Source organism: Carlito syrichta, unplaced genomic scaffold (assembly GCF_000164805.1).
Source record: "Carlito syrichta isolate Samal-C Ts95f unplaced genomic scaffold, Tarsius_syrichta-2.0.1 Scaffold302821, whole genome shotgun sequence".
Lineage (NCBI taxonomy): Eukaryota > Metazoa > Chordata > Mammalia > Primates > Tarsiidae > Carlito > Carlito syrichta.
The window spans coordinates 402,491-414,301 of record NW_007246917.1 but is presented as its reverse complement, the minus strand read 5'-3'; the positions used below and the strand labels follow the sequence as shown (position 1 = coordinate 414,301).

At 40.5% G+C, this 11,811-nt stretch overlaps 1 protein-coding gene across 1 annotated transcript in view; it reads right to left on the bottom strand.

Moving 5' to 3' along the window:
- APBB1IP (amyloid beta precursor protein binding family B member 1 interacting protein) overlaps positions 1–11,811 on the bottom strand; it is a 70,028-nt gene that overhangs the window by 31,103 nt on the left and 27,114 nt on the right. Inside the window, exon 7 of the mRNA XM_008057166.2 lies at positions 1,095–1,181. Coding sequence (XP_008055357.1) covers positions 1,095–1,181 — 87 coding nt within the window. The remainder of the gene's footprint in view (positions 1–1,094; positions 1,182–11,811) is intronic.

Sequence of the window (11,811 nt, the reverse complement as noted above, 5' to 3'; positions counted from 1 at the left end):
GGAGGGAGGGCACACCTCATTAACAAGGGTGCCCGCATAATGAACATTTGTACACCTAACCCTGAATTGTACCCCAAATCTTCAAAATAATTTTTTTTTTAAAAAAGAACATAGAATATTACAATAAATGAAGAGACATAATTGGAAAGAAAAAAAAAAGGGCAATACAATGTCAGGGGCAAATAAAACTTGGCTGGGGATCTAGCATGTCCATTTGTGACCTGTGATCTGGCACTCATTTCATCTGCATTATGTGCTGTGAACACAGTCTTGTTGTTTTTGTTTTGTTTTATTTTAAAGAGATCAGGTCTCACTGTGTTGTCCACATTGACCTTGAACTTGCAGCCTCAAGTTATTCTCTCACTTGGCCTCCCAGGTGTGAGCCACTTCATTGGGCTCAGAACCTCATTTTTAAAAATTTTTTAAAATTTTTTTAGCACAGTTACTATGTGAAATCTCATTAGGAGTTTCCCAAAAAATCAATCGCCAAAGGAACTTCTGGAACACGCCCTAATGGTGGTCATCACAGACATCTGTACAGTAATGGACACACAGTGCTTTCTTCATCTCCTTGAAGCTCTGTGATGATCCAATGAGATTTGGAAATTAAGGTTCCCAGAGGGGCCAGGACTTGCCCATTAGCCGTAAACAGTGTCAGGCAGAGCCACATCCTCTATCGGGTCTCTGACTCCAAATCTCATGCTTGCTATGACACTTGGCAGCTGAAAGCGTTCACTTTAAAGAAGATTTCATAATTCTCACACCTGACTTCCGAGGGACACTTACATAATGAAGCACACGGAATGTTAGGAGGTGAGTTTTATAAGGGTTCCTAAGTCTTTCCAGTCAAGAATTACTAATCCAACTGCATAAAAAAGCAAAATATATCGTCTACAGCCATACATTTCTACAACTGATCCAGGAAATAGTTGAATTATCTAAATAGCTATAATTTAGTACTATTTTGATTTTAAAATCCCAACTTAACATTTCAGTGCCTATCTTCAGACTTTCCCAGTGTTCTGGGAAACAAGTAAGTTAAAAATAGAGCGAACACCCTTCTCTTTCCTTCTACTCTGCAAAATTAAACTTACCTCAAGTAAGGATTCCTTGTTCTTAGCATTCATTTTCTCATTGGTGTCCTTGCCTTCCTTTTTTCCTTTGTTATCCAAGTAGAAGTTCTAAATAAAATATTAAAAGATCAGATCACTGTGTGCTCGTTATCATGCTAGACACTGCAAAGAACTTATGGTCTTGCGGGAGAGAGAAGATGTATGTGTGTGAAATAGACTGGGAGTCACTGATAAGTCAATGCTCAGGGCCTTCCTGCGTGCTGACTGCCACACCACTGAGACAGGAGTAAAACCTCCCCTCCCTCTCATAGTACACGATCAACGAGGATACATAAGATAGAAAATACTGGCAAAAAATATGATTTCACTTAATTGCTAAATTTCATGGTCTGAATCACATGAGTCAAATGCTGAAAGCTGGGAGCCTCTAATGCACTGGGAGGAGCCTGGGGCTGAAGTGAAGTTCAAGCCCATGTCTGGAATCTAGGAGGGAAACCACTCCAGTTGGGAGATGCTGCTGGCAGCCCAGGGCCTTGTAGACTAGTGATTCTGGCTTCTCAAGAAAGTCCTGAAATCTGGATTTTTGTGAATGCTGGTGATTTTTTAAAAACTGTGTGGATCAAAAAAGATACTTGCACATGCATGTTTGTCACAGCACTGTTTACAATTGCAAAAACGTGGAACCAACTGTGCCGCCCATCGAAACTAGACTGGATAAAAAGAATGCATACATACACAGAGAAATATTATGCAGCCATGAAGAGGGACAAAATTATGGACTTCTTTGCAGAAACTTGGATAGATTTAGAGTCTATCATACTCAGTGATCTATCACAGAAACAAAGAATTGAGTACCACATGTTCTCACTCATTAGTGGATACTGAACACTTACCATAATACTTTAAGAAAGGGATTGGCAGTAGCCAGAAACTGCCAGCAGAGGGAGGGAAGGGGCACATAACATGAATCAGGATACCTGATCTCAAACCAGGTGAAGTGGGAACCAAAGGGAGGCCCACATTTACGTGTATGATGACCACTTGTATACTCAATCCTGAGTTGTACCCCATATCTCTAAAAGAAAAAATTTTTTTAAAAACATTGTGTGGTTCAGCCACAACACAAGGTTTGCTATTTGGGAACTTTTAAGTTGGACAGAAGCAGAAAGGGAATTTCTAGAAAGAAAACCAGACATAACAATGACAGGGAAGGCAGCGACTTCAAAGCACTCACAAATACACAATGGTCTCTGAGCGTGGTTTGTACACTCTCTGAATCATACCTCATTCACATTAAATATCAGTGAGGTGGCTAACAATAAGCAGTGTGTGAATTTCCAAAAAACCATGAGCACTTAAGGCTGAATTTTTACATAATCAGTACAGCTGAGGTCTCTGTGTAGAGGGAATATTGTGCATTACCACTGTCATAGTGTGTTGAGGATTTTAATGTAAAAATGCAGAGTTTTATAAAGTAGTACATAAAATGGATTACAAGTAAAAAGTATATCTCAGGAACACAGTGACTAAGGACCCTCTTGAATCTAGACACAAATGTTTATTTATACCATAGGAATATTCTCCAACTGTAATTCCCAGATTACCTTGATACTCAATAAAGTGCAGGTTCCCGGTCTCCTAATCTACTGAACTGGAATCTCTGGGGCGAGGCCTAGAAATCTGAATTCCAGTACATTTCCTGGGTAATTTTTATGCATGTTGGAGTTTGAGAACTAAGTATACTGGATGGTAAGTTAGAAAGTAAACTGCAGGAAAACCAATGTACAGACTTAGGATATTTCTTCAAAATAGAATGCATAAAAAAACAGTGACTTGCTAACTAACTTGCCTAGGGAAAATAAGTGCTATTCCTTTGATAATTTTTACTGAAAATGTTTTTTAAAAATATGGTTTATCAAGACCTTTTTATTTTTACTTGTTATTTGTGAATCTGTCTAACTATAATATAGGCTTTAGAAAACGATTTTCATTTTACATGTTTGACTTGCAGACAATGGTTAACCATAACAGATTACATATTCCACCTGCCAGGATGCTACGTTAAGCCTTATAGATATACTTTCTATTCCATCCTCATAAGAACCCCATAATGTAGGTGCTATTGCTATTGCTATTTTACAGATAAGGAGGCAGGATTAAGCAATTTGCCCAAAGCTGATTAGTGGTAGAGCGTTGAATTTTTAAATAATTTTTATGAGCATTAAAAATGCTCTAAATACAGAGCCAGATGCAGGAGCTCACCCTGCAGTCCCAGCTACTCAGGAAGCTGAGGCTAGAGGATCACTTGAGTCCCAGAGTTTGAGTCCAGCCTGGACAACATAGCAAGATCTCATCTTTAAAAAAATGGGATACCATAGAAAAGAACCTAGCACAACAATGTGAATGTACTAAATACCACTGAAGGGTACACTTAAAAGTAATAAAATGATAAATTCTATATTATAAATATTTTTTCACAATAAAAAATTGCGACCCAGCAAAAGATGACCCATTTATAAGCATGAATACAGAGTGTTGCTGGAAAGTAAATCTTGAATTAGAGGGCTAGATATTATAGCATGTGTCTTTCATCATTATCTGGGAAAAGGAGAGTGTGTGTTACCCTCTGAAGGGACAGTTAAGGGACTGTCTAAACTACGAAGGGCCACATTTTATGAGGGTGCCCTCAAGAGTCTGGATTTGTAACTGTGCCTTTCTAAGAACTTTCTCTGACACACTTACTTTTTCAGCTTCTGAATAACGTTTTACCTTCTAGGTGACTGTGCTACACTGTGTTTTTGTTTCAACCAGAAAGCAAAAACACAAAGTAAATCTGTGCTGGAGGAGGGCAATTAGTTTTTTTTAGTTAGGGTGTCACTTTGTTGCCCAGGCTGGAGTGCAGTGGCATGAGCATGGCTCACCACAGCCTCGATCTCCTGGACTCAGGTGAACCTTCCAGCTCAGCCTCCTGAGTAGCTGGGACTGAAGGTGTTCACCACCATGCTCGGCTAATTTTCTTTTCTTTTCTTTTTTGGTAGAGATGAGGTCTCGTTATCTTGCCCAGGACAGTCTTGGACTCCTGGGCCCAAACAATCCTCTCACCTTGGCTTCCCATAGTGCTGGGATTACAGGCATGAGGCACTGCAACTGGCTGAGGAGGGTAATTCCTAGAATAAGGCTGACTGCCCGGAGTCAGAGCTTTCACCTGTGGTGTGGTCAGCTGCTCAGTGTGGACCGCTCTGCAGCAATCACCGAGCAGAACTCAACATTTAATCATTATCTGTTGCAAATGGAAACTGGACAGAACCAAGTTCAATAATAAGGGAATTTTAAAATGGGAAGGGAGACTTCTGGTCACAGCTTGTTCCCTTTCTTACAGCTTCTGAGAGTGCAAAATCTGAGGGCAGCTGGGTAGGAAAGAAACAGAGCAGGCCAGGTACAGTGGCTCACACCTGTAATCCCAGCACTTTGGAAAGTCAAAGTGGTCAAAGTGGGAGGATTGCTTGAGACCAGGAGTTCGAGACCAGCCTGGGAAAAACAGCGAGACCTTGTCTCTATAACAAATAAAGAAATTAGCTGGGCGAGGTGGCATGCACCTGTAGTCTCCACTGCTTGGGATGCTGAGGCAGAAGGATCACCTGAACCCAGGAGGTCGATGCTGTGTTGAGCCATGATCATGCCATTGCACTCCAGCCTGGGTGACAGAGACTCCAACTCAAAAAAGAAAGGAAAAAAAAAAAAAAAGAAAGAAAGAAAGAAAGAAAGGAAGAAAGAAAGAAAGAAAGAAAACAAACAGAGCAAATGCATTACTTTTAAAATATCATTTTCTTGGAATAAAGAGTAAACCAAGTGGGACCTCATCAAACTGAGCTTCTGTAAAGCAAAAGAACCCATCAAGAGAGCAGAGAGCCCATAGAATGGGAAAAAAATATTTGTCAACTGTTTATCTGACAAAGGCTTAACATACGAGGATCTACAAGGAACTCAAATGTGCCAAAAAGAAAAAAACAAACAGCCTCATTACAAAGTGGGCAAAAGACATGAATAGATACTTCTCAAAGGAGATATATGGGCAGCCTACAGACACATGAAAAAATGCTCAGTCTCACTCATCATCAGAAAAATGCAAATCAAAACCACATTGAGATACCACCTAACCCCAGTAAGAATGGCCATCATTAATAATACAAACAAACAACAGATGCTGGCAAGGATGCGGAGAAAAAGGAACGCTTCTACACTGTTGGTGGGAATGCAAACTAGTGCAACCTCTTTGAAAGACAGTGTGGTGATTTCTGAAAGAACTAGAAATTGACCTTCCATATGACCCAGCAATCCCCCTATTGGGAATATACTCAGAGGAACTCAAATCATTCCGCAAAAAAGATACCTGCACACGCATGTTTGTTGCAGCTCTATTCACAATAGCAAAAACATAACCAACCATGCTGCCCATCGAAACTGGACTGGATTAAAAAAATGTGGAACATATACACAATGGAATATTATGCAGCCATAAGAAGGACAAACATATGGACTTTGCAGCAACTTGGATGGATTTAAGTCACTCATACTCAGCGATCTATCACAGAAACAAAGAACAGAGTACCGTATGTTCTCACTCATAAGCGAATCTTGAACAACTATCATAATACTATAAGAAAGGAATTGCTCAGCCTGTAATCCCAGCACTTTGGGAAGCCTGAGCCTGCGGGTTCGAGACCCACCCGGGCAACTTGGCCAGACTTCATCTCTACAATAAAACAAAAATTAGCTGGGTATGATAGTGTACGCCTGTAGTTCCGGCTACTTGGAAGGCTGAGGTGGAAGGATTGCCGGAGCCCAGCAGGTTGAGGCTGTGGTGGCTGGGAGCATGTCACTGCACTTCAGTCTGGGTGACAGAGTGAGACTCCAACTCAAAAAAGAAAAGAAAAGAAAAGAAAAGAAAGGGATTGAGTACTGGGAAACTGCCAGGGGAGGGGGATGGGATTGGCATTTGCGAGAAACTGCCAGGGGAGGGAGGGGCACAAGGGTACCGGCATAATGAACATTCGTATACCTAACCCTGAATTGTATACCACATCTTTTTTTTTTTTTTTTAAAGAGTAAACCAAACAAGTAGTTGTCAGCCCATGAGTAAATATTTGTTGGTGTCCTGTACACATGTGAATCATCTCAATGTGAAGCTTGCTATCACATTGAGGAGATAAATATAAATAGGCGATAGACAGGTGGACAGATGATAACTTATCTACTACATGAATTCAAAATGAGCCATGTTCTTTAGATTTTAAGAAATTACTGTGGGCCAAGATGGTCAAGGGAAACTTTACAGAGGAAGTTGAAGTTTGAGTTGGGCCTTGAAAGATGTTGAATATTCAGAAAGGGAAAAAGAATAAGGACAGCATCCCACGCAGGACAGAGGTCATTGCATACTGTGTGTCTGTGGAATACCAGGGAACAGCCAGTCTGCCTGGATCTAGGGGTTAATACAATCCACCTGAATAAAGATCAGATCATTACTCAATTTTCTGCCTGTCGTCAGGGGACTGTGCATTAATTTCCCCTAGAATGGGCAGAGCTTATTTCCTTGCCTCACTTCTCTTGGGTTTGGCCATGTGACTTGCTTCAGTGTAAGGCATGCAGGTGGAAGAGACAATGCATCAATTCTGAGTAGAGGACTCAAAGAGCATGGTGTGTTTTTCCTCATTCGCTTGCACTCTCGCCTTTAACCATGGGAAGGATGTAACACTGGTCTGCGCTGTCCATAAGAGACATGTGCAACTACCTGAATCTGACTCATTCAGGAGCCAAGAACCGATGAACTGTAGACCCAGAAGAGAGGAAATGTCTGTTCCTGCAAGCCACTGAAATTCTGAGGTTGTCTTTTATGTATCAAACATTGAGTAATGCACACACCCATGCTGACTGGTGAGAGAATCGAAGGCACTGAAGCCAAGGGTAGACCTTTCTTTAAAAGGTGATTTCTGTGTGATTTTCTTTCCAGCCATCTTTAGATGGTCAAAGACTGCACTTGATGAGTAGAGGAAGGTTGAAAGGAAATGGAGGAAAGATGCCATGAGGTAATTTTCCGCCACAGTGGCTGTCAGGCTATGACTATGACCTTCTGCGCCTGAGGGGAAGAAGTGTTTCTTTCTCTGCTCCTCACTCATGCAGCCAACGGCAAACCACAGCCACCACCCAATTCAGTCAAGAAGCATGTGATCTACAGAATTAAAATTGCCTAAAATGTCAACAGAAATTATTATTAGAGAGGGAGACTACAGGTGATTTAAATTTCCTTCCTTATATTTTTCTGAATTTTTCAACTTTTCTTCTTACAATAAGTTGATATTCCTTTTGAAGTCAGAGAAAGAAAGTTATTAAAAGAAATAAAAAGCAGCACAGTAAGGAAGCAAACTTACATGAACTGACTTTACTAATATCTTCTCTCAAATACAGATTTTTAAGGTTCCTAGCAATAGGGATAGCTAATGTTAATACAGGATGGATTTTTCACTTCTGGACCATTCCACAGACCTCTCCTTTGGTTTCAGGTGATGGAGCTCAGGACATGTTACCCCAAAATATGGCACCTAGGCATTTGAGAAAATGGCAGAAGCAGGAATGTCTCTCCGGCTGTCTCCTGTTCTTTTTCCCTGAAGAAGGTCTTAAAAGAATCTTTATACCTTCCTCTAAAGTCATTCTTAGGACCCTCATAAGAGAGATGCCTACCCTGTATGCAGAGGAAAGGAATATCCCTATCTCTGAAGACACAAGGACTCAGAGAAGAGTGTGAAAAAACAGGCTAAGTTCCACCCAGTTTATTATCATTAGGTCACACTCTTTTGCCCTCCAGTCATACTTTTGCACAACTGTCCATAAAAATACACAGATCTTTCTGTTTCTTTAGGTCTTTATCTCTGAAAACATCCATGCCACATAAAACTTAAATAAATCCCAGTGCCTATAATCCCAGCACTTTGGGTGGGCGAGGTGACTACTTGAGCCCAGAAGTTCGAGACCAGCCTGGGCACATAGCAAGACCTCATGTCTACAAAAAAAAAAAAAAAAAATTAGCCACACCTGCAGTCCCAACTCCTCGGGAGGCTAAGGCAGAAGGATTGCTTGAGGCCAGGAAGTTGAAGCTGTGATGATCTGTGATCGTGCCACTCCAGCCTGAGTGACAGTGAGACTCCAACAAAAAAAAAATTGCTTTTCTTTTGTTAATCTGTCTTTTGGTCCAGGGGCCTCAGCCATGAACACAACAGTGGGTGAGAAAAGAAATCTTTCTCTCCTACCCAGATAATGTCACTGATCCTTGCACAGTGGGCTTTTAAAACAAAGCTGCATTTATTAGAATACTAATGTTCTATTGTCCCAGCCCACTTTCTCCAAAAGAGGCCATACCACCTGGGCAAGAAGGCCCCTGAAGGGGAGAAAAAGTAATATACTCCATGACACTGCTTTCTAGAGAGAGGCAGCTTTATAAAAGGACAATTGACCTTTTGCAAAGCTACAAGTCCCCATCAGGTCTTGCACACACTGTTCCCAGAACACTGTCTACACCAGCCTCACTGGGCCTTTCCGACTCCTTGAACGTGTTACGTGATCTGGGTTCTGGGCCATGATAATACTGAATATGGCTTGGAATTCTTCTCCTCCTGCCTCTCTCTCTCTCATCTCAATTCCCTTGGTGAAAATTCAGATATATCACTTTCTGGATCCCTGGATCCCTCCAGACAGAGAGAGACCCCACTGCTGTGAGTTTCCAGAGCTATCTGGTCAGTCCTTGTTATGATATGTGCTTCACTGGCCATTATCTGCTAAGTGTCTTCACCAGTTGACAGGAAGGTCAATGACATCCACCCTCTATGAGTCTATCGACAGTTGAAGATGATAAATAATGACATAACATTATTTTGTAATAGGTGCGATGGCTTTGTGAAACAGGGTACTGTTAACTGTGGGAGAGCCTGAGCTGTTCACAGGAAGTCACCATCTAAGGACAGGGGTCTTTACCCCATGTCCCCTCAGTATCTGAAGCCTCTCCAAGGATATGTGACATAAGTTGCCACATCCTCAACCTCCGTGGATTCTCTTTTCTAAAATGGATCTGCCTGAGAATGGATGACCCCTTTTCACACTTCAGAAAGGCACACCTGCACCCACACAGAACCTTGCCGCCCCAGGGGTAAAGCTCAAAGACCCTAAACAAAGGGACAGCTTGAAACACTGAGGCCAGGAAAGAAAAAGACTCATAAAAAAATCCTTTTGGAAGTCAAGTGGTTTCTAATTCTTTGCTTTCAACACAATAGAAGGTACCTAATCATCTTGTCTGCTGATAGATGAAAACCACCACCACTGATCCTTCTGTGACTTTTGGCTATTATAGTAACTTGGAAAGAGTTCAGAGATGTGAGTGGCATTTTCTATTCTCAGTTACTTATTTATGGCTGTGAGGTTTTTCAATGCATATATCTGTAAAAAGTACTTAACAGCTATAAAAACGAAAAGCTAGAATACAATGAACATGGAACACTTATTTCTTGATCCTGGAATTGATCAGAAGGAATAATGTTTCATCTATTTATACATTAAGGGATGTCCCCTCTCCATTTTTACTGTTTATGTTTAATTAGTATCAAAATTTATAATTTTTATAATATTTTTATTAATTATGATTTTTTGATACTTAAATGCCTTAGGATGACAGAAAAGAAAACCTATCCATTGACAAACATAATTTGTTGAAGTATGGGAAGGGAATCAATAAAAGAATTTCAAATATATACATGTATTATAATAGTATAAATCTATAATAGGAGAAAATGGGATGTGAATAGTTCAAAGGAAAAGAAGGAACAATACAAAAGGTTCCCAATGTTTAAAAAGCTACTGTACAACACCAAGGATTAACCCTAATGTCAGCTGTGACCTTTGGGTGATAATGACATGTCACTGTAGGTTCACTGATTGTGACAAATATGTCACTCTGGTGGAGGATGTTGGCAGTCAAGAAGGTTGTACATGTGTGAGGGCAGGGAGTATATGGGAACTCTCTGTCCTTCTGCTCAATTTTACTGTGAATCTATAAAATATAAAGTCTGTAAAAAAAAAGTTTACTAATGTACTTTTTAAAAAAAAGTAGGATTTATTAAGAAGACAGAAAAGTTCCCACAGTGGGAGGGGACCTGAAAGAGGTTGCCCTAATGTGCTTCTTAAATGGATAGTAATGGGAATCAAATTGTCATGGAGTTGTATTTAGATTCCATTGGATAGTTTTTTAAATTGTCAAAATTTAAACTATGTTGAACACTGCATTCTTGTGATGACAAAGTTCAGATGTTCAACAAACAAATGTGTGAGGCGGCACATGGTTTAATAAACTTCTTATGAGGGTATGCAAACACAAACGTTTGGGATCCATTTATAAATGTGGACACCAACTGAGGTTGGCCATAGGGGCTGTGTGAGAACAGATGAGTGAGCAGAGGAAAGAAATCTACCAAGAGGGAGAAGTATGACCTCACTCTGTACAGGGACAGAGAGTGACAGAGGGAGATGGAGATATGGGGATGGCTGCTGGGGCCAGAATGCTTGCCACTGTGATTCCAACAATGCACCTTCCCCAGTGTTGGTCCTTGGGAGGCCTGGCTGTAATTCCTGTCTTTCACTCCATTGAGATGCCTCAAGATCCTTTCAATAATCACTCTGAAAAAATTTTGTTAGAACAATATCTGTTCTCACAACCCAATGTCATGGAGCTAACAGTGTCTGTGCCCTTGAACTTTGGCAATGGCTAAAGTTATGGTATTGGACTCTCATCAAGGCTCAACAGTTAGACTCATATGCAGCCCCTGCCTCTTGGGAGTCAAGCTAAAACAATGACTGTTCCAAAAAACTGGTAAGCGGTTCTTAAATGGAAAAGTGCTTAACAGCAACCAGCAGGAGAATTCATTAGGAGTCACTCTGTTTTTTTCTCATTTTAAAATGGGGTGATCTGTTATCTCCTCCCAAAGTACAGACAAGTCATCCTTTTGGAATTCTTTCCTAATTAAGCATATTTTGGTACACAAATGTGCAGAATCTAGCCTCTCCCCATAAATTTATCATAGATAATTTATTTATTTTTATTTATTATTATTTTTTTATTAATCAATATTTTTTATTATGGTTTTGTGGGGTACAGTTAAGGGTTAGGTGTACAATTACGTTTCATTCAGGCACCTTGTTGATAAGAGGTGTTTTCCCATCCCCAGACAGATATTTGCTACTGTTAATCCCATCCCCCTCCCCCCCCATAGTTTCCCAGTACTGTCAGTCATTTTCTTATAGTATTACATTGGATGTTCAAGGTCCATTATATGAGTGAGAACATGTGATACTTGGATCTTTGTTTCTGTGAGAGGTCACTCAGTATTATAGACTCTAGTTCCATCCAGGTTGCTGCGAAATTCATGATTTTGTTCTTTTTTATGGCTGCGTAGTATTCCATCGTGTATATGTACCATGTTTTTTAAATCCAGTCCTCTTTTGATGGGCAGCATGGTTGTTTCCAGGTTCTTGCTATTGTGAACAACGCTGCGATAAACATACGTGTGCAGGTATCTTTTTTATAGAGTGATTTGTGTTCTTCAGGGTATATTCCCAGTAGGGGGATTGCGGGGTCATATGGAAGGTCAATTTTTAGAGCTTTTAGGAATCACCACACTGCTTTCCACAGAGGTTGCACTAG